The sequence below is a fragment of the Aphelocoma coerulescens genome, chromosome 1A (assembly GCF_041296385.1).
Source record: "Aphelocoma coerulescens isolate FSJ_1873_10779 chromosome 1A, UR_Acoe_1.0, whole genome shotgun sequence".
Lineage (NCBI taxonomy): Eukaryota > Metazoa > Chordata > Aves > Passeriformes > Corvidae > Aphelocoma > Aphelocoma coerulescens.
In genome coordinates, this window is record NC_091014.1 from 65,357,091 (window position 1) to 65,379,408 (window position 22,318).

Here is a 22,318-nt window from a genome sequence, read left to right on the forward strand (position 1 = left end):
AAGCTACCACCCCTTGGATCCCTGCCTTTCATGGAGCCTATTTCCAGCCTCGGAGAGCAAATGTATTTTTCTGTCCCTCATTTGCAGACCCTGAACAATGAAGCTCCGGCTCTGGGGAGCACGCGGAGTCTGGAGCCACATTAGCACAGGAGATGGCAAAGGAAATGGTGGGAAACAAGGACACTGCACCATCCCTACGCAGGAGCAGAGGGAGAAGAGAGGCAGAGAGCAAGGGGCTCCTCCCTGAGCAGACATTTAATCCATCATCTTGCCATTTTTCCAACTGATACCTGCTGTGCACAAAGATGAGGTGGCCAAAGGCAAATCTCCATCACTGGATCAGTGACAGTGGCCTCTGACCTGAGGCAGTTCTGCTCTCCAGGTCTGCTCCTCCCCATCCCACCTGGGTTATTTTCCAGCCATCCATTAGCAGGGGTCACTTGTCACATTGGTAAGGACAGCACACAGCCAGGCCCAGCAGCTCTGTGCTTGCAAAGGGATGCATTCAGCTCTGTTTCATGCCTGGATTTGCCTCTCCTGTGCATTCTCCCAGGAAATGCAGCAGGCTCCGGGACTCAGGCTCCCAGACGTGCACAGCCCAAGCTCGCTTTCACCTCGGTCCCTTGGGTTTCTGTCCTCACAGCAAATCCTGAGCTGCACCCCGGATGACCCAAGTGTTCATTGCCCGGCTCCAGGCAGCTGCAGAGGCATTCCGACAGCTCAGCCAAGGGAAGAAGGGGAGGCAGAACAAGAAGGAAGGGCCAGCAGGGGCAGTGCAGCAGCTGGAACAAACGGGGAGCGCAGGGGGGCACGGATGAAGGTGGGGGCACCTCAGCTCCCGGCCCAGCAAGGCCGGATCGAGGCCGGGCACAGCCCCGGATCCGGGCACAGCTCGGGAGGTGCCGCTGCTCCGGGGGCACCTCTGGTGGAGCACACGGAGCCTCCGGCACACAGAGGGAGTTTGCCTTGCCCTGAACCCTGACTCGCAGTAGTTCTGGTGCCAACACCCATTTCTGCTGTGCCTTCTGCACGGCAGGCAGATGGAACCTTCCCAGAGGGATGCTCTCACTAACGGGCCGCGTCCTTCTCTGCCCATTCTCCGGGCAGAGGGAATGCTGACCCTCCGAGCAAGACCCCTGAGCGAGGCCGAGTTCATCGACTGCTTCCAGAAAACCCAACGGGCTTTTAACTCCTGGGTAAGACATGGAGGAGTTTCCATCCCATGCAGGGACAGGGCTTTTCCCCGTGCATCCCAGCAGCGAGTGCTTAGAGGGAAATTGGAGCGGAAAACACTGCCAAGGGACAAAGGTGTGAACTCCAGGTTCTGCAGAAGCCAGGGCAAACCTTGTGTCATGTTACTACACAAATTGGCCTGGGATTTCACTGGCAGAGGGCTGCACCTTACCTGGTCCATCAGCATGTGCAGTTACAGAAGCCTGGGGATGGCTGTGAGTCACCTGAGCTGAGGCTCCAGCTTGGCTGAGTGGATGAACATGGTCAGATTTACGTGGTTAAATACTTTTCACTGTTGTTAGCCAGAATCCAGAGCCTTGGCCAATTCCCACCATGGCTGAGGGCCCAGGGGCCTGAGCTAAAGCCCACAAGGGAAAGGCCCAGAGTGTGGGGCAGCCTGGGCAACATGACCCAGCTCCCAAAATAACATGCCAAGCCTATGTGACATCTCTGAGGTACCAGAGCCCTTTGAAGGACACAAATCGAATCAACAACTGCCCCAGTGTATAACTCTCATAGTTCAAACTCTGTACAGTCAAGACACGTTGATTTTCCCCTTCTATTATTGAGAAAGTGTGCAAAGCATCCAAAGGAAAAAAAACCCAGTTTTCAAGTGAGCTTTGCTACAGAACAGGATAGCTGAAGTCACACTAGTTGTAACATACCAATTTAATGCAAAATTAAAGTTTTCTGCTGGTCTTTTATAAACCATTATCAATCCTGCTCCAGTATTGATTATTCTGTTAGCTCAAACAGGCAAAAAAAACCCCAATCCCCCACAGCTGTGCAGGTGCTCTATGCAACAGACCAGAACTGTCCCCTCTGTCCCACCAAACCCAGCCACACACAGAGAATACAGTGACAGCAGCTCTTTAAAAACAATTCTGTCTCAATGAACTGTTTCAGTTACTGAAAGGCCACCCTTCTCCAAACCCAGCTATGTTTGTGACTCAGCAAAAATGTCAGAGTTCTCTGTGTTTGTGTTTATTTCATTTCCCCTTTCAGACTCCCTGCCTCTGCCATGGAATGCTGCAAACACTCATGGCACTGATGTCTCAGCCTTTTCAGGCTCTTTTTTAATGGCTCTTTAAGTAACAGCCTCTGATTCTCAGCTCTCACAGCTGCCCCCATCTTATGACTCAAATAGTAAATAGTGAAAGATGAATGAGTTTTCAAAATTATTTTTGTTCTGTTAAATGACTAAATTTATACAAAATCTAGAGGCAGATGAGTTTTGCACTGACAAGACTATTCAGACAGCTATAACCAAAGTGAATGTAGCAGTTCGACTATGGATCAGGTCCTCCTTCACTGATTAACGGTAAAGAAAGTAATTATAATTGTATAACCCAAAAGCCCCACTTAGTCCAGTAAAAGCTGAGGGAAATAGAATAAATCAAGCCCATAAATGCCATCAGCTGCTAAGCTACTGAAAAGAAATTCCAAGTGAAATAATCTTGCCTCCTCCAGATTTGCTCTCTGCTGTGAGTGGTCAGGAGCTGCCTCTGTTGCTATGAGGAGGAAAAGGTCCCACCCACATCAGGCCTGTTTTTTGTCCCCATCGCTCGATTTTTCCCAATTTTTCTTGAATACTTCCCCCTACCTTTTGCCACACCTTGCTCTGACACAGCCACTCAGTGAGAAAAGCTTTGCAGTTGGTCCTGGCCCTGCCTTTTGTTCACAGCTCCAAGGCCCTGTGGAGCCTGGCACCAGTTAGGGGACAGGTAATTAGTAAGTGTCTCGCAGATCCCATTTCTAGCACTTGGAAGGGCTTTTCCTCTTAACTGAAACCAGTTCATTCCTCCAAATCAGTCATTTTAAGGCCTTTCACACGCAACTCTTCTGACCAGCACCAGCACATTTTCATTTTTACAGACTCACCCTCCTAGGACAGAAAAAAAATCTGCCACACAGCAAACAAAGGCAGTGAATCAAATCTACCAGGACCTCCCCAGAGCTCTGGCTGATAAAGCTTCCAGCAGCTCCAGCCAAGACTTAATGTCTGGCGAACAAAATGTTCTGGAAAAACGTTGGGCCTTCTATAAACACATTTTTCTGGCAGGTCCATCCAGTTGTTTTAAAACCTGGAGAGGCTGACTCAGCCTGGCTTCTGCAGGAGCTAAGGGAACACGATGGGTTGAGGGGAAGGTGGAGGGAATGGAGTGTGGGGAGGGAATGGAGCATGGGGAGGAAAGACAGGCGCAGAGCCGAGCCCTGCACAGGCCCTGGTGATGCATGGAGCCATTGCTCCTGCTCAGCTGCTCACACAAAGTTTATGTACACATTGCCCACGTCCTTCAGCCCATTTTTGGTGCCCAGGCAATTTTCCAGCATGTCTTTTGTGGGCAGGAAGCTGTCAGTGCTGGTGACAAATTGCCGCAGCGCATTCCTGCCTGACAGGCGGCATTTTTGCTCCTCCTTGGCAACGCTGTCCAGCAGGACTCCTCGGATGTCCTTGGGCTTCCCTGGCACGCCAAACATGACAAACAAGCCCAGGCAGTCCCGTCCCACCAGGCGGCAGAACTCGGCCAGCTTCTCAAACCTGCTCATGTTCTGGAAGCACTCGTCAGCCAGCGCGGCCTCCCGGCAGCAATCCTCGGCAGGGCCCTCGCTGTGGAACAGCTCGGCCGGCTGCAGAGCCTGCACGGCGATCTGGAGCTTGATCTGCTTGTCAGACCCACACAGAGTCCAGATCCAGTCCACCCCGAAGAGGGAGGACTGCTGCTTGGTCATTTTGCTGGTCATGATCCGCTCCTCCACGCCCCTTCCTATGCAGAAGCTGATGAAGTTGACCAGGAAGATCTCGCTCAGCGTGTTCGTGGCTGGCTGGAATTTGCTCTGAGGATCCACAAAACCGAGATAGTCCTTCAGCCTTTGAGATGCGTGGAGCACGCCCTGGCTGAAGACTTCACAGATGACCAGAGTTTCAGCCTTGTTCTCCTGGTTGTCCTCCTGGGAGACCTTCTGGCCCATTTTCTGTGCTGGAGGAGGTCGTTTCCACATGCAGACTGCCTCGGGGAAGAATCTTTATTTTCCAGCGGAAGCTCTGCAGGTGCTGGGCTCAGCCAGACCTATTCAGCTGCACATGGATACCTGCAGCCTACCTGGTGAAGGTGACGGCAGAGCTGAGCTCTGTGAGCCTGCGGGGCAGCCAGGCTTTCTCCTGGGTGTGTTTCTCCACAGCTGACTGAGCAGGGACCAGCCCAACAGGCCCTGTAGCTTTCACACCTACTGAATTCATCTGTGCTTGTTTTCCTTATTGTTAATTCCGGCACCATTTCTTTGGCTGATGTTATCTCATTCCAGTCTGATCTTATCTCCTTGGATCTCCTTTCTAGGACTATTGCAGAGAAACCATTTTTTTGGCACAGGGTGTTGCCTGGAGATGAAACCACCATTTTCTTTTAATCTCCTAGAGAAGGGAAAGACACCTGGGAGCAGAGAGAGTCCTTTTCACAGCAAGAAGGGACAGAGCACCCTGAGAGGGCTCCCAGTGGAGCACACACTGAGCAATGATGATGCCACTTCTCACCACACCAAACAACCCAAGATTGTTCAAATCTGGATCCCAGAAATAACTAAAAAATCTTGATATAGTTGATTTCTTAGTTGTTAGTCGAGCCCTGCTGCAGGCACTACTGACAAATGAACTAACGAGTCAACAAAAAGATGTGTGATTTTGTCCCCTTTCCCTCCTTTGCTTTTTAAATAGAACAAAATAAGCTTCCTAAGAAAATTAAAAGGAAAAAAAACCAGAGGATGTGTGAGAAAGGGAACCGGCTTCCAGAAACACTTGGCATTTTCCACAGACTTTATTGGATTTCACATGGCAATACACAGCAGTTACGTTGTTGCCCTCTCCAAACAGGCACCAATTCAAACGCCCCGACGGTATCGACGGTGTGCACACGCACACACAAAAACCTCCTGACTTCATCACCTCTCTCGTGTCCCCACCCCGTAAGAGAACCAGGGATCAGGTGGCAGCTCCGAGGGGATGACCTGGCTGCCAGGAAAGGATTGTTTGGAGCAGAATGCTGCTTACACTGCACTTAAATAAACTATCACTGCCCTCACTGGTAACACTCCAGAGAAACTGGAGAGTGTTTGTGGCTATTTCAGCACACAGTATGTGTCACTAGCTCCCTTTTTTCCCCTCCTGTGAATATCCAGTCCTGTCCAGTAGTCAGTGACTAGCGAGAGCCATCCGGAGGAATACTTTTGTGTGGAAGCCTGCACCACATTTCCCAGTGCTTCCACAGGGTTTCACGTTCAACTTCCATGTAAATAATAACAATATTGCAGAGTATTCACAGAAAGGGAGGCCCGAATCCACATCCCAAGCATCTGCACCCTAAACCTGCCCACATTAAATTTTGCATCTTGGTACATTAATAATCACCCACACTGTACACCCTTCAAAGGTCCAGGTTATCAGCCTACATCATTATAATGCTGGAATATGCCTCTGATCTGAGGGGAATTCCCTGAAAATCCTGGGAAGAACCTTTCTTCCTTTCCTAGCTTTGTTAACAGTGGTTTAGAAACACCCACAAAGTCAGCAGAAACCCCAAATCCCCTGCGGGACACCAGGAATGGTCTCACTTCCAGCAAGGAGAGCGACAAAACGAGCGACAAAACGCTTGGCAAAGCAACACCACTGCAAGGAACAATTCCAGCTGGACTTTGGTTTGCCTTTACAGAGCAAAGCAGCTTCATGCCATTGTGCTAAAATACATGCAACGTTCAACACCATACAAATGACCACTGGAATAAAAAGCTACTTTTGTTTGTTTGCTTTCGGCTAGGACACCTCGCAATACCCAAAGTCTGACATAAGATTTCCACTGGCTAGTTAGGAATTTTAAAACCTGATGATGCTCAAGAGCAGAGGAGCTGTGCTTTAAGAAGGTAAAATGATGAACAACACATTTGATATCTGAATTTTGGAGGAAAAGTCCAACCTTAGGCTTAATAATATGAAATAATATATTTCCTATACATTTCTCTATATAACTTTATTTTTTTTTTTTTTGCAACTACACCATCTTCACGTTAGTCACAGCACAGAAATGTCCCTTCCATATGCAGGGAGTACTCTCAACTTTAAGGAAATTTTTTAAGTTGTGGAAGTGTTAATAACCTTGTTGAATGCACTAACTACTGCTGGGGGGACAAGAAAGAAGACATTTTAAAATGTGCAGTTTCTGTGTGAGTCACTGCCAGAAGGAACATGCTTTAGAATTGTTTCATCTCAAATGGAAGATCATTAAACTGTGCACTCAATAAAAAGCAACGAAAGCAAACAGTTCCAAAGGTCAGCCTGCCTTTCCCAGTAACCAGCTGGTTTGCAAACTGGCGTAATTTTTTTACAACCTTCTCCCCTTCCCTCACACACCTGCAACTTTCCATCACTCTATCTCACAAAATTTAAATTTTTGCTTTTATCTGTACTTCATATACTTCTTTTTTCTTTTTTTTTTTTTTTATAAAACAGTATAAAAATAGGAGCAACAGTCAAGAGCTACCGGGGAGCTTATGCAGGGCACAGATGACTAAAATCCTACATTGGATAGGGCTGAACTGGTGTTTGTGCCAAAGAAAAGCACTTAAAAAAGAGCAGTAACTTCTACCTTTCAGCTGAGAGCGCAGAGAGAGCTGAGGCGTGGTATCTACAGATGCAACACCTTCACCTAACATCTTCAGTTCTTTTCAAACAGTACAAAGGATTATCTGAGGCCATGAAGAAGCACAAGGAGCACTATCATACCACATCAATTTAAATGCAACACTCTGAAACATATCACCAGTTTGTACATTAAATAAAGTTAAAACAATTACCATTCACCAGTGTCTGGGTGGTTTTTATGGCAACTTAGAGTAGAGGCACCTTGTTTTTTCTCCTTTTCTCTTTAAAATTCTCCACCCCTCAGTGTTACTTCTAACAAACAGAAGCAAGAGCAATGTAAAGTACATGATCTGCTGCCTGTCATGTGGAACGAGGATGTCCTTGCACACAGGAGAGCGAGCCTTTGTCAGTGCCTGGTGGTGACTGTCACACGTTGGAGTCCTCATCTGTTATACTGGTGCTAGGAGAGCGAGTGGCAAAGTCTTTAAACATTTCATCTTCCTTCAACATGTGCTGGAAAGGAAAGGAGGGCAGAGTCAAGGTTTCTCACAACTGGAGTCAGTCACCTGGCACGGTCCTGGCCCGTGCTGGGCAGCAAACACTGCCTGCCAGCCACGGCTTTGTTCTGCTGAGGGAAGTTTTCACCCACGCTGCTGCAAAACCAGCTCACTGCTGGCGTTGGCCCCAGTGGCTCGGGGCTTCCACCCAGAAAATGCAGCCTGACCCCCAGCTGGAAACCCACCGACCATGGGCAATGGGGGCCATGTCCCCTGCCCTCCCCAGTGTGTGGGAAGCCAGCACAGGCCACCAAACCTCTCCACCAGCATGGGCAGGTACCTTCCTGAACCACTCAGTTGTGCCCTCTGTCCCAGTAGAAGACTCAAAGGACCTCACTGACCCTGTTTATCACAAGGGGCTTACACCCATCCTACAGAAGCAGAGATCTTACTGCACAGACCCATCTACAGACTTACTGTCAAGTTGTTGATGCCTTCAGAAAATGCTCCTATTTGCCTCACTGTCCCTTCTGAATCTTCCATCTAAAAAAACCAGAATGCATCATGAATTAATAATAACTTCTTTGTATCATAGAGTGGAATCACAGAATGGATTGGGTTGGAAGAGACCTTGAAAATCACCTTGGTCCAATCCCCCTGCCATGGGCAGGGTCACCTTTCACTATTCCAGGTTGCTCCAAGCCCCATCCAGCCTGGCCTTGGACACTGCCAGGGCTGGGGCAGCCACAGCTTCTCTGGGCAACCTGTGCCAGGGCCTCACCACCCTCACAGGGAAGAACTTTTTTTCTAATATCTTAAACCTACTAATATCTAAACCCACTCTCTGTCAGTGTGAAGCCATTCCCCCTTGCCCTGCTACCACAGAGTGGCAACACAATTTACTGTTTACACCTGAGATGTTCAGACCAAGGGAGAAGCATGGCCTGTCAGGAGAGGAGAGTAACTCCAGAGCAGGCCCTAAAGGTGCTGCATTCACAGCTTCAACCTCCTCAGGAGCAGACCCTTTTGTCAGTAATGCTGTGTGACAGCAAGAAGTCAGGACCTTCAGGGGCCAAAGCAAAAGGGAGGCTTCCCTGGGAAATTGAAGGTTTTCCCACCAAACCTGACAGCACAAAGACTTGGAATTGTTAGAACTGGCTTACCTGCTCCAGCCTGTCCAAATCATCATCATCATATACTCGGATATCCAGGCCAGGCTTAAAGCCCTTCTTTGATCCACTGCCAGATGCCCGCCCCAGCTCCATAGGACACACATACTCCTCCACATCATCCTGCTTCTTCTTCCTCAGGCTCCCAAAATTGCTGAAGGTAAGTTTCTTTGGCTTAAAAGTGAAGAGAAATTTTCCAAGGAGTTAGAGAATCACCAAATAATTAGGAGGCCTACTCGTGCCCTCTGGTGTTTCCATGTCGAAGGGTCAAAACCTCAGTGCTCTCCTACACAGATCTTCTGAATTTTATGACAGTGGCATCTGAAAGGACAATGTGTCCTCTCATTCTACCACTGTTAAGACACCACCATTTAACAGATCCCAAATGAGGTCAAAATTCCACATTAAACCATGAGTAAGGGACAGTCTCTCCCCAAACATCTCTCAGTACAGACAGAAGGACAACACGAGTGCTACCTCTTGTCTGTGCACGTTAGAGAGGCTGAGAAGTGGCCTGTTCATGGTAGACACAAGTGTCAAACCCAGATCTGCCAGGTCCTGCTCTCGTGCTTCTTTCTTTGGGAACCAACCCCTTTTCTCAGACCTTACTGAAGCACCCTCCCAGCACAGATAAAACTGGAGATCCAAATGCCTCCCTGGAACCTCACACCCCTCCCAGAACAAGTGGCCTACCTTGACTTTGGCAGTTGCTGTCAGGAGGACGTAGTCTGGGGACTCCATGGCTTCACGTTTCTGCTGCTGGGCCTCCTGCCCCACCAGGAGGTTGAAATGAGTGGCCAAGTGCCGCCTCAGCAGCGTCTTGTTGGGTGGGATGTTCAGCAGCTGTGCCATGGTTTCTACATTGAAACGGGGCTCCAAAACCTGGGAATCCAACCACAGAGAATCCAGCTGAAGCCAGTACAGTCTGAGGAGATCTCAAGGACATCCAGGCCTAGCTTGGTCACTCCCTAAGGCCGCTTTGGGATTTTTGTTTGTATTTTAGAGGAAATACAAAACAAAGAAGGAGGAAAGAGAGTTAACTAGTTAAAGGATTCCTAAAATGCTACCTCCAGGATTTCCTTCTGGAATTATAAACAGGAACAAATCGGCAGGTAAGAAGAAATGAACAGATAAATCCACCCTTAACTGAACTACTTGTGCAAAGCTGCCACAAAATGTTTACCCAGCATCTTCCTCCAATTCTGGAAAATAAACAGACGTAAAATGTTTGGAGCAGGGATATAACTCCTAATCACCACAACAAACCTCTGCAGGTATACATCTCTTGTCTGGAGTATGTGATGCTAGAGCAGTTAAAAACAATCCTGGTTTGACAGTGTAATCCCAAATTTTACAAAAGTAACAAGCTTCCCTCACGAAATAAAACCATATTCAGGTCTAGGAAGGCAGAACGTGGCTGGTAACAGCACAGCAGCACTGGAGGACAGGAGGTGAACAGGAGGTGGAGAATGCCATACCAAAATAGAATTGTGAGGGGAATACAGAGTATTAAACCACACTCCTTCCCCTCAGGACATTCATATCCTTTAAACCATAAGGTAAGAAACTTCTTCTTGAACAGAATAAGCAGACAAGGTGTGTGCAGCAAAGATAATGCCAGAACATTGACCTAGTGATTCCCAGACATCTTTTTTTGAACAAAATGGAAGAAGCCACCCCAAAAGCTCACCATCAGCCCCCCGTGCACTCCGCTGCCCCGCAGGTTGGGTGCGTACTCTGCCAGATCCACGGAGCGCAGCCACTCCATCACGCGGTGGTTGGTCCACTGGGTGACCTCAGAAGGTGTCACATTATTCTGCCAACAGGAGGAACAGGCAGGTAAGGACACATCCCAAATCAGCTGAATCCCAGCCCCAATCTTACCTGAAACAAACCTCTCCTGCCCTTAAGGAATACAATCCTACTTTGCACTTGAGAAAAAGATCTCTTCCTGGATTGCAAGAGCAGCTTGGAGATGGGTCTGGGCAGGGGGCAGGGGTGTGTTAGGTTATTTGATTATCATGCTGTGCATTAGCATTATTTGCCATTTCTACCAGTAGAGCTGAAAATTCAGCTGGTTCCTTGAGCTGCTGAGCTGTTCTTGCAGACACACATTGTGAATCTAAATCCAAGAGTCTGGGTTGTTTTGTCATCTATTGCCCTGACCAGCATTTGCTGCTTCCAAAACACAATGATGGCAGTCTCCCACCTGGTAATGGGGCCAAACTCCTTTTACACAGAAAATTTTGACACAGCCATCAGTTTTCCAGAGAGTTGCACAAGACTCATGGCAACAGTGCACTGAGTTCAAGATGATCACACATCAGAGACTGGGCCAAAACAGCCAGCAGCTGGCTTGGAGGAGAAGCGGGAGACTTGGAAAAGGGGACATGAGTTTGGGGGTCATGGCAGGTAGAGGAAAGAAAATGATGTCAGAGCTTGAGGTTAAAAGAACAGCATGAGAGAAAGGAAACTAAAAATGAAGCAGAACAAGGAGACAGGAGGAGACAGCAGAGCAGGAATAATCAGAAACACCAGGGATAAAACCCTAGAGGATTCCTCTTCACAGCTTCCTCGTAAAGCAATACCTCATCAGACGGCCTCCTGCGCAGGCAGTTGGGCTCAAAGTTGTTTATTCTCAAAACCTGAATGGCTCTTTTGATGCTGAGGTGGTGAAGGACACTGACGACCTTCAAGGACAGCAGGTCATCCTGTCAGAGAGCAAGAGGGAGTCAATAAACACAGTTGTGCTTATTCATGGGACCAGCATCCTCCTGGAAGGGATTGCTTTGGCCCCTGGCTTAAAATGGCACATCTGACACTTCTGGGGGAAGACTTTAGTGTGTCAGACAGGGGATTAATATCAAACCATCTATCCCAAAATAAAAACCTCCTGTGTTGCACTGTACTAGCTCTTGGGGGATGTTTCTCACATAGGATACAGAGTGCAAGAAACCTGAGCTAACAAGGAGGGAAAAAGGGTGAGATGACACAACCTCAGGGACAGGATTAGAGCCAGGGCAGCACCAACACACTACACTAGACTCACCTGGCATTTAATCCTGCCAGAAGTTTTAATACCTCAAATGTCTAGCTAGAAGTTTAACTGAAAACAATAAATTACCCTGAAAACTGGGGCATTCTCTATTCTATGATTAGAATAAAAAATATATTAAAAAAAAAAAAAAGAGGGAAGAAGAAAAGTGTCTAAAGTCCAAGTGCAATTTAGCTAACTTAAATAAATTTATGCACCCCTGTCCCAGGGTTAGCCTGGCCTAATGCTTCAGTATTACTTATATGTTATGAACACTGGAATCTGTTTTGTCAGATATTTAAGACAAGATTCTTTGCTTACCCAAACATCCCACTGTATTCAGCTAACTTTGTGATGAATCTAAGAGTAGGTTAGTATGTCATGGTTTGCTATTTCATTTATTATAAAATAATAAATATTCACTATTGTTTATTTGGAGTCAGAGTAACTTCAAAAGATCATAAGTATTAGTTTAATACTTTGCATATTTTGTTGGTTTTACGGCGAATCTGTTGTCATAATTTGATGGTTAACCTTGCTCTAAAAATATCCCCAGCGATCTACAATTACAGGGCAGTGACAATGGTAGTAGTCTCCCAACACAGCATCAAGCTCAGTGGAGGCTGCTGGCATCACACTTCCAAGGGTTAAGAAGGAGAAGAAACAATCTTATAATGAATAAAATTACAAACCATGACATGAAGCCTATGCAAAACACATGTAAGTGTGGCATGAAAGGTAACTCATGGCTCTTGAGAGAGCAGGGCTATGATTGATTTCTTCTTTGTTGTACAGAAAGAATTAATATTAGCCATGTTCAGTTTGCATTTGTGTCTCCAGAGAAGGGAGGTCTTATCTCACCTGAGCCCTTACACAAAGGAAACCTGCTGGGTTGCCTTCACCTGACTGGCAGTGAAGTGGGGAGTGGGGAGGTGATGCCTGTGCTGAGCACTTTGAAATGCAAAAGCTGTTAAGTGTAGCCTGCTTTCAAACAAGCTGGCTCTTAAAACTACCATTTTCTTCCAAGGAAATTGCTTGGGTTTTCTTCACCTAAGCATCCAAATAAGCATGCTGACAGAATGCTTGCTCACTGAAGAAAAAGATTCCACCCGTTTCTATTAATTAATAACAACATGAACAGCAAAAGCACGAATGGCCACCACAGCATTTGCACACCTTTGTGTACCAGCCCTGCCTGAGCACACCAGTGTCACACACAGCTGTTAAGCTCAGGATTGCCCATTTCTCATGCATGAGTCCAAGTTCTTGCTTACTGTGTTCGCTCTTCCACCTGAATCTAGTAGCTCTAAAGATGGAAAGAACTTTGGAAATGCTTGCAGGTGAGCAGTAGTATCTGATTTCTATAGGTTACAGCTGTTAGCATTAACACAGGACACCCACTAGTGTTTCAAGGGGTCCTGTGAACACTGAGAAGCCAAGAACATGGAGAAGCTGTCAGGAAAGAAAGAAACCATTTACTCACCACACTCATGTAATGGAGCATGCGGCCATCCACCTTCCCCTCATCAAACTGGGTCTTATACTGGGGCAGGCCAATGTCATCCAGCCACCCTAGGGCAGGACAGACACTCCTGTTAGAGTGGTGGCCAAGTTACCCAGCACCACTTACTGTTCCCATCCTCAGAGCCCCAGATGAGCCACTGTCCAAAGTCACTGCTTCAAGCATGCAATAAAAGCTTACTGGTAACCCAGTGGTAATCCAGTTTTCCATGGTTGTTTTCCTCTTCAGATCCCAGTGCCTGCAGAGCAAGCTGGAGCTTCTTCCGATGCAAAGGGTGCTTTATCCCGAGCTCCTGTGAAAGGAAGAAAAGCAGTAAATCCAGAGACAATTTTATTCTTCCCTCTGCTGAATGACAAAGGGTTTCTGAGAGTCACACTTTCACAGCATTGCTGGAGACCTGGCAGGTGCATTTTTTATTTGCTGAATTTCAGTGTCGTGTTAGCACATGCTCAGCACCAGGGAAAGGCCCACTTGCTGTGGTGGGTTAGTTTCACAGTGTGGTAGATTCATTTAAAGGAGTGATGGACTCCAAATTGTATGGAAGTGTTGGCCACAATACTCTCATACTAGGTTTAAAAAAATCCCACAACATAATAAAAATGTTAGCATTCAAAAAAATACTTGCTGGGATTAATTCCACCCCTCCCACTTAGGCAGGTAAAGTTAAAATAATTATTTAATTAAGAGCATAGGAATGTCCCAGGAATTACTGAAATTCATTAATGCTTCCAAATGCATAACATTATCCCCCAGTTTAGCTGCAAGTGCAGCCATTCCAGGATCTCTTTAATCCCATTTTCACTTTCACCAGTGCCTGCTGGTTAATGTTACCTCTGATAACACTATTGCAAGCCATTATGTTCATAATACACTTCTCTTACTCCAGCTGTAGTGTAACTACCCAACTGAGAAAACAGACTTACTATTTGGTGAGGAGAGTGGTTTTTAAAAAGCTGAAAATTCAAACTTTAGCAAATACTATGGATTAAAAGTATAAATGGAATCAATTTCTTCTGCGTTTCCCATTTTAAAAAGAGACAAACAATTCTGCAACATTTAAAGACAGACTGATCAAGCTGTGTGTAACAAATCCTCGTTCCTCTTTGTATAAAATGGACAGAAAATACAATCAGAGTGAAACAGCACCTTTTTACACCCTTCTCACACAGGCATAAAACAACTGTGGCACATATGAGCGCTAATGAAGCAGGGCTACAAACCCATATGATAATGAGGCACTCTCACATGCATATTTTTAGAAGGTGCCATCGTCAATTTATGTGTTCATGCTTAATGAAGTTAAATCACATATTTGTAATTATTAGCTTCATTACAGAGCATTAAATTTCTACAAAACTTCAGCTAAAAAGAAATAGATTTGGCATCACTGCAGGTGACAGTATTTTGAAAACTCATCTTGTTTACATTTTTTTGCCAGGTGCACTTTACAGACCTGATCTACATGCACAGAAAGAGTGATTTTTTTTGTACCTTTATTTGAAAGGAGTGTTTCCAGTATTCCTCACCTTTTCCAGATCCTGCTGAGAAGCCTGCAGAAGTGTTTGCCCAGACAGTATCCAGTGCCTGCCATTACTGATGTAGGAGCCAAGCCCTTGGTCCTGGAGCCAGTTGCAAACCTGCTCCTTGGTCCACTTTGCGAATGGCATGTCCAGCTCACTGCAGGAGATTTTACCCAAAAAACCCTGATAAATCCCGTGCTTCCAATCTCCTTTTCTCATAAATAATAAGAAAGCCAAAAGTTAAGCCTAATTCACATCTTGTGGGAGCTGGGACAATCTCTGAGGGGGAACCATCAGCACGATGAAGTGCTGGGTGCTGCTGATCTGTTGCCACTGCCACAATAAACATGGCCTACTAATCCTACTGAAAAGAACCTCTGCTGCCTAGCATGGCTACAACTCTGGACTGAGACCATAATGTTTCATTTTCTTCTTTAATCTCTGCAAGTGCAGCAGGAAAGGCACAGGAGGAGTATCTGTCACTGCCACATGAGGGCTCACGTGCTGCTTCATGGCCCCATCCTGCGAAGGCGAGAGCCCAGCAGCATGACTCCACCACCCAGCCCACCTCAACCCTGCAGAGACCCTCTCTCACAGGAGGAAGTGGCCTGGATCTGCCTGGTTTTGCTTAGCCAGGAGAGGGGATGTTCCATTTTGGCACTGCCCTCCTGCTTGGCTGGAGCCATCGGGATCCAAGCACCACCACACGGGCCCCACTCGTGTCTTACTTGTAGGACTGCCCCAGGTCCCGTGACCAGCCCAGCCGGGGCCCTGCAGTTGCTCTTGTCCCTCCTCTCTTGAACTCCGTCTCAGACATGTCGTCTGGGTTGAAGGTGGTGGACTGACTTCTTTTAAGCCTACAGGAACAAAGCACATTCACATTTGGCTAAGGAAAAGGCACGTTGCTGCTGCCACTGCAACCAACACAGGGTTTGTAGCTCCTCTTCCACCTGCCCCCAGCCTAGTGTTATCTCTCCCAAATACCTCACGGGCTCCTGGGATATAAAACCATCGAGCCAACCGCTGGCAGGGGGGAAAGGGAAGGTGTGTTCCCAGCAAACCTCACCCAAGCCCCAGCTCTGGAGAATGGTCATCTCTCATCTTTTACTTACCTTCCAAACAACTTCTTGATTCCCCTGGCCTTTTTCCTGGAATCTGGAGAAGGTGGTGCCATTTGCAGACTATCTGCTTCTTTTGGGCGAGGGGGCAAGCCAGCCAGATCCAAGTGGTCTGCAGATCCCTTCTCCGTTTCAGCTGTTAGAAAATGTAAGTTCTGTCAAGACCTTCTTGTGCAGGACTGTACAGACGTGCTCCTGACCTTGGGAATAACTCCTGCTAAAATTATTGACAGCCACCATGTCAAGAAAATGGGGCAAGGAGGGATGGGAAAATTCATGAGAAGTGCCACATGTTCCTTCTTCATGGGCCTGGCTGGTAACGCTCCAAGGCAATGCTCTGCTCTGGTTAAGTGCCTTGCATCCAAGGTGGGAAAATCCACCTTGTGAATCAAGCAGTGAATTAAATCCCAAATTTACTCTTCCTCAGGGAGTGCTCCTATAGTGCTTCCCCAGACAGAGCCAAGGCACGTGGGTGCCCAGAAACAATTCAGTGCAGTGGAAGGGAACTAAACCAGGAGTCCCCAAAGCACAGAAAAAACAAATAACTTCCCTGCAGATACCCTTCCCAATAACCTGTAGTATTTAATTCCCTGGCCAGGAAATTTCAGCAACAAAACTCCTGCCCTCTTCAGCTCACTTCTGCAAACTGTGGAATATTTTGTTCCTCCTCAGAGGAACACCACGGAGTTTAGGCTCTGTCTGAACAACATCTTCTGAGTGATGAACAAAACATCTCTGATCAGAGACCCTCAACGTTACCACCCACTCTAAAAGCATTAAATCCTTGATCTGTAGCTGTTTTCCATGACAATGAACCTGAGGGCTCTTGTCCCCAAAGGGGAAGTTGTCACAAAAGCTAAACTATTAAAGGAAAAAACAATTTTAAGATCATTTAAAAAGAAAACTAATAGAATTGCAGTATCTACTAGACTACATAAGCAGAGATGTGCCAGGAAGTGCCAGATAGCTGAATAAAACTACCACGTGGAGATTATGCCAGTTGCTTGCTGGGGAAGAGGGAGAGCATGAGCTTGTTCAGCTGAAGCAGCCGTGGCAAGGCAGTCAGGCCTGGAATCACTTGCAGCATCTTTTAATATAGCTCTGTAATTAAATGACCACCACTTGTGTTTGAAATGGACTTTCAGACTTCCAGAAGAAAAGTAAACAAAGCACTAAGGCAGAGCTTATATTGCTGGGACATGTGGTCTCAAGCCACAGAGTTAATGCTGAGATGGCCACAAAAGTGCCACGACCAGCAAGAAACTGTAAATTTTGCCAGTGTGTCCTTCTGCTGGGCAACCTTCAGATGATTCAGCCAGAACACCTATGAACATGTCCCATCTTCCACCTTGTCAAACCTTGCAGTGAAGCAACCAGGCCACACAAAAGATCATTTCCTGGCCCTTTGGTTTGGCCACTATCGAACACGGGGATCCTGCCAGTGAGAGAGACAGCACTAACATCAAACCAGGCTGTGGCATTCGTGGTTTTTGCTTAACTTGTAGAAGGTAAAGTGCTAGCTTAGAAAAAACCCAAAAACACGTAAATGGCATTCTAGAGAGAGAACACCAGGACAAGGTTGGGTGCATTAGAAGCAGAGATTTGCGGGAATTGCGCTGTTTGCTCCTCATAGCTGGCTCCTTTTCATGCACTGACACGACCCCGCAGAACAGAAAACATTTAGGGGGCCATGTGGGAAAAAGAAAGGGCCCAGAGCACTTGGTCTCTTTGCCACCCTAGGTGGCTGTACCACTGACACAGCTCTGATTCCTAAGGCAGGGCTCACCTGCCCTTGCCAGAACCATCCAGGGAATGCTCACATCACAAAACTGGTTTTTATTTACTATGTGAATGGCTCCTTCCCCATCTGCCCCAATTATTTCTCATTTGTTTTATTATATCATAAATACATCTAGAAGAGGAATTACACATGCTTTTCCTCAGAACTCCCTGAAATGAATGCCTGGGAAATACAGCTCATTCCCTACATCACCACCCTTTAAACTCTTCCAGTGGATGCAGGACAGGTGGCAGCACAAAGGTAACTAAGCATCACCAATTCTCACCTGGTACCTCAGTCTGTGGTAACTTTGTGCTCAAAGTTACAGCAAAAGTCTCTGCAAATTGACCCGCAATCTCTCTCATTAGTAGCAGCTACTCAGAACAGCACAGGTGACTTTTAGCGAGGGCAGATGTTACATGAAAACTCCTTTTAGCGATGGGCAGAAGTTCCGCTGCAGAGCTCTGGTGCCTGGCTGTGGTTTGGCAAGTGTGTGGACACAGCCAGCTGTTAGCAGCAGTCAGGGCACAGGGCTGGCATGGGCAGACATGCAGGATTACTGTACCTAAAGTAGGTGCACTGGCACTTCGACTGCGATCTTCAGATATCCACACAAGGCACAAACCCACACGCAGCACAACGGGAGAGAACACGCAGAGGTACAAGGTCAAACACAGTTCAAAAGTCACGGCAACAAAGTAGGGGACAAAAGGAGGGAGGGACGTGAGACACAAGCGCCACACAAATGCTGAATTCACACGGGATTCGGATCACTGGAAACTCCCTTTCACAACAAAGGAAGGGAGCAGAGCTCTGTGGTGGGAAGAACAGCACCGCAGTCGCTTTGGTGCAAGGAGGTCACCTGCTCCAGGACCCACTGCTCCTGTGAGGTGGCAAATACCTGGCCAGCAGCTGTACAGGTGGAAGCACTGAAATCTGGGTAACATAGTAACTTACTCAAAGTCACAGCACCCTGATTTTGATGGCCCATCTTCCACTCCTTTATGAAAGCCACAAGTACTGCGCTTTGTTAGACAAATTAATTTCAGGACAAAACAGGGGATTACACAAAAGCACACATGAAATAAACCAAAACGAAGAGTCTAACCCTCAGAACAGACTGTACATCTATTCCACATAAGCTAGGAAGTGCCCAGGCTATGTATCACAGGCAAATACGGGCAGTGTATCATCAATGTGTAGGTATGTTACTTGTTTTGAACAAAAGTTTAAAACTGTCTTGGAGTAAGTAACAAAGCAGAAGCTATCTCCTTTCAGGCTTCTGAAAGGAAGAGATAAATTCCTAAACCTCGTGCAAGAGAAAAACAAAAACCTCAGATGACTGGCAGTAGATCTGATGCAGACTCACTGGATGCTTGAACTGGATCAGTGGAAAGACTACTAGAGCAGAGCAGTAAATGTAAGCAGGAGTACAGCTGGTGGCAACAGCGACTTCTGCATTAAGCAGAACATTTTCAATACCTAATTACCCCCCGCCCAGGTAAAAAATAAATGTGGGCTTGAATGACTTGCCAATCCTGTTCCTGTTGTCACCATCTCTTTTGCAAGGCTGCTTGTGAAAAATATAAATAAAGAGGAAGACTGAGTGCTGCTGTCCTATTTTTGTGTATCTGAAAAAAGATAAACTGAGGATGGAGCCAGGGGAAAAAAAGCCCACAAATCCCATGTGAGAACTACTGCCAGACAGCCAGCATTTCATACAGCAGCAAGCCCCTGCAAGGTCCCAGGGGAGATACCACAGCAGGGTCTGAACCACATCAAATACTTCATTACATCACTGATTTTTTTTTTTTCCTTGCTGTTTGATCTTTTCCAAACATTCTACTGACAAAAGTGCCACCAAGTCATGGTGAGATTAAGGCTGGCCTTCCTGCTTCTTGGGGCCGTTACAGCTGTTGTGAAGATGCTTCAAAATGCACAGAATCCGAATGCAGAGGCACAGTACCTACCCAGATTGGGGGCACTGGCAGTCCTCTTGTTATTTTTGATCTTGAAAAAGCCTCGGCCAAAGGAAGATCTGGCTTTGCGGGTGCCAAAACTGTCCTCATCGCCTGTGGCACCGTGAGACGGAGACTTGGGAGGGAGGGTTGCAAAATTATTGCCTTCCAGAGGAGGTTTCACCTGCTTGAATTAGGGAAATAAAGAGTCAATGTAAGGGAATTGCAGAAAGCCTTTCGAGAGAGACTGCAAAGTGACTGCTGGCAGATGATCTGGGAAGTACTTCTCATCTGTCACTACAAGAATACAGAATGTGAAAACCATAAAGAAAAACATAAACAAGATCTTCATTTGAATATGTTGTCCTGGTTTGGGCTGGGATGGAGTTAATTTTTTCTTCAGTCAGCACGGTGTATTGGTGCAGTGCTGTGTTTTGGATTTAGTAGGGAATAATGCAGTTATTTGGGTTGTTTGGGTTGTTGCTGAGCCGTGAGTCAAGGACTTCCCATTTTCCCATGCTCTGCCAGAGAGGAAGTGCACAGGAAGCTGGGATGGAGCATGTCCAGGACAGCTGACCTAGCTACAAAAGGAATATTCCACACCACAGGATACCATGCCCAGTATATAAACTGGGAGGGTTACTGGGAAGGGGAGCCAATCACAGCTTGGGGATGGGCTGGGCATTGGTCAGTGGGGGATGAGCAATAATCCTGTGGTGCATTACTCGTCTTTTTTGGGTTTTCTCTCTGTCTTACTCTCCCTTTTACTATTAGATTTGTTATTATTATTATATTATTGTTATTATGATTTTACTTTGTTTCCATTATTAAACTGTTCATATCTCAACCCCCAAGTTCTGTCTTTTTTTTTGCTGATTCTCCTCCCCGTCCCACTGGAGCAGCAAGGGGGACCAGCTGTGAGTCCTTTGTTGTCAGCTGGGATTAAACCCTGACCTATGTTCAGGATCCAGGATCACTATCACTACCTGCTAAGAGTAAATTTTATTCTTTAAGATGTTCCTCAGTTTCTGTAAGGCTGACTCAGAGGTATGGAAAAGTTAAAAATACAGTCCTGGAAGGCTTTCCAGGGTCTTGGTCTCCCCAACTGGCAGCTGTAGGGGCAGTAAGTGGAAAGCAGAGAGACAAGGCCCCACAGTACATTGGTTGCTGAATGTCAGAGAGCTCTTTCTGTCCGTCACAGCTCTGCAATTTCTTAATTAATGGATTAATTGACTGTGTCCACTGCCAAAGCAAAGAGGAAATTACATACCAAGCAAGGAGTATAAATGCCAGGAGAGATATCAGACACTCCAGTGTACTGATATCAGTACAGCAGTACTTTAACCTTGTCAGCTGTTTCACTGTCGCTTTGAAAGAAGATGGAAGTAAAACCATTCACAGCTCAAATATAATCCTTTGGCTTTTGCTAAATCAATACAGCATTCATCCTACCAGTGGTAACTGAGGTCTGTCACCTCTGTCAGGTGTTCCTAGAGGTAAGAACTGCAAGATGTGGCCTTAAGGTACCACAGGGTGACTGTTCTGCAGTGACAGCCTTTTCAGAAACACACTTGCTCCTCACAGAAAACAATTGAGAAACCTGAAGGTTTTTAAAGAGACACTAATCAAAGATAATTACAGAGTCAGTAAAATACTTAATGGTTAGCTTTGCTAATTATCTAGTGGGGGAAAACCATTATCTTAGCTGGTGACCTTATGCTCAATCAGACTGGAAGATAATCCATGTGTGAGGAGGCTGAGCACTGAGCAGTGGCACTGATGGGGACACCCACCAGAGACTCCTCACCGTCCTGCCTGCAGGACTGCTATTCCCCCTCCGGAACCGCGTGTGGCAGTTCCACACCTCCCAGCACCTCCTCCTCCAAAACCTGCCCATGTTTCTCCAAGGACACACATCACCACACACACACACATTACCTCTGCTGGCTTCTGTGCACAGTCTCTGTCCTGTTTGGGAAAGATTAAGACGTTTAAAAAGTCATGGTTTATAGCCAGGGTTCAATTCATTACGGTTACCCGGAGTTAAGTTCTGACTCAAATACCCTTCCCTGACTGCTTCCTTCCCCCAAAATAAATCTCTTCAGAGCTGTACTTCACATAGATTAATCCTTGCTTGCTTTGAGGTCAGTGAGCTGACATGGAAATAGGGTTGCTTTGGTTCACTTTGTGAAGGGTTAGCACTAATCATGTGCACATGATTAGTGACGCACAGAACGTTAAGGCACTCACGGGCAGAGCTGCCTGAGGGGACCCTAAGCTGGAACCAGACAGGGTAGAAGCCAAGTAGATAAAACACCCACAGCCTCTACTCCTTGTCTGTCCAAACAAACAAAAAACCAAAGACCCCCAACCCATGAAGTCCAGCTCTTATCAGATTCTGGGGACATTTTCAGTCCTTTCAGCCTCCCCCTGTAAGGCACAGGAGGTATCGGGGATTCAGGAGTTTCGAGGAGTTCAGGCTGTCACAAAAGAGCAAACAAATTGCCCTGATTTGATGGCATCACTAGAGATTAGCTGCTTTTGGTCACTTCCACAGAAACCTACACTGAAGCTATCCCCAGACATCCAACAGCTCAGTATTTTGTTCCTGACTATCCAAAATATAGTCAGCCCAAACTGTATTTTATAGTGCATTAATTACATGGCCTTCCAAAATTATTCCCCTTAAACACAGGTAGCAAGTGGTGGTGGGAGTTATTTTTTTCTTGTCTTAAATCAGAAAACATATCCAGTAAAAAAATCTCACCTCATTATCTGAGGAAAAACACAGTAAGAGAGTCTCAGGGAAAAGCCTCATACAAAGAGGACAAAAAAAGCCCCTCTGTTTTCAAGGACAG

General features: G+C 46.5%; 2 protein-coding genes across 16 annotated transcripts in view; both read right to left on the bottom strand.

Annotated features, from left to right (window-relative positions):
• Window positions 1-868: 868 nt before the first annotated feature.
• REP15 (RAB15 effector protein) lies at window positions 869-4,925 on the bottom strand. Its single transcript, XM_069003313.1, has one exon. The coding sequence runs from the start codon at window positions 4,234-4,236 to the stop codon at window positions 3,496-3,498; it is 741 nt and encodes a 246-aa protein (XP_068859414.1). The 5' UTR covers window positions 4,237-4,925; the 3' UTR covers window positions 869-3,495.
• Window positions 4,926-5,026: 101 nt separating this feature from the next.
• Window positions 5,027-22,318, bottom strand: part of PPFIBP1 (PPFIA binding protein 1) — a 102,589-nt gene continuing 85,297 nt past the window's right edge. For 8 of the 15 annotated variants that reach the window (XM_069003308.1, XM_069003306.1, XM_069003305.1 and 5 more), the window contains 14 exons: window positions 21,399-21,428; window positions 19,473-19,647; window positions 18,068-18,100; window positions 15,717-15,858; window positions 15,333-15,461; window positions 14,611-14,761; window positions 13,265-13,376; window positions 13,046-13,134; window positions 11,117-11,239; window positions 10,219-10,344; window positions 9,222-9,410; window positions 8,523-8,702; window positions 7,837-7,902; window positions 5,027-7,375 (listed from right to left, as the gene is read on the bottom strand). In XM_069003308.1, the coding sequence (XP_068859409.1) occupies window positions 7,289-7,375; window positions 7,837-7,902; window positions 8,523-8,702; window positions 9,222-9,410; window positions 10,219-10,344; window positions 11,117-11,239; window positions 13,046-13,134; window positions 13,265-13,376; window positions 14,611-14,761; window positions 15,333-15,461; window positions 15,717-15,858; window positions 18,068-18,100; window positions 19,473-19,647; window positions 21,399-21,428 (1,632 nt within the window). In that variant the 3' untranslated portion in view covers window positions 5,027-7,288. The remainder of the gene's footprint in view (window positions 7,376-7,836; window positions 7,903-8,522; window positions 8,703-9,221; window positions 9,411-10,218; window positions 10,345-11,116; window positions 11,240-13,045; window positions 13,135-13,264; window positions 13,377-14,610; window positions 14,762-15,332; window positions 15,462-15,716; window positions 15,859-18,067; window positions 18,101-19,472; window positions 19,648-21,398; window positions 21,429-22,318) is intronic. The other 7 variants (XM_069003312.1, XM_069003307.1, XM_069003309.1 and 4 more) reach the window with 3 other exon arrangements.

Coding starts and splice junctions, on each gene's coding strand:
- REP15 (XM_069003313.1), bottom strand. CDS start 4,236: ATGTGGAAACGACCTCCTCCAGCACAGAAAATGGGCCAGAAGGTCTCC.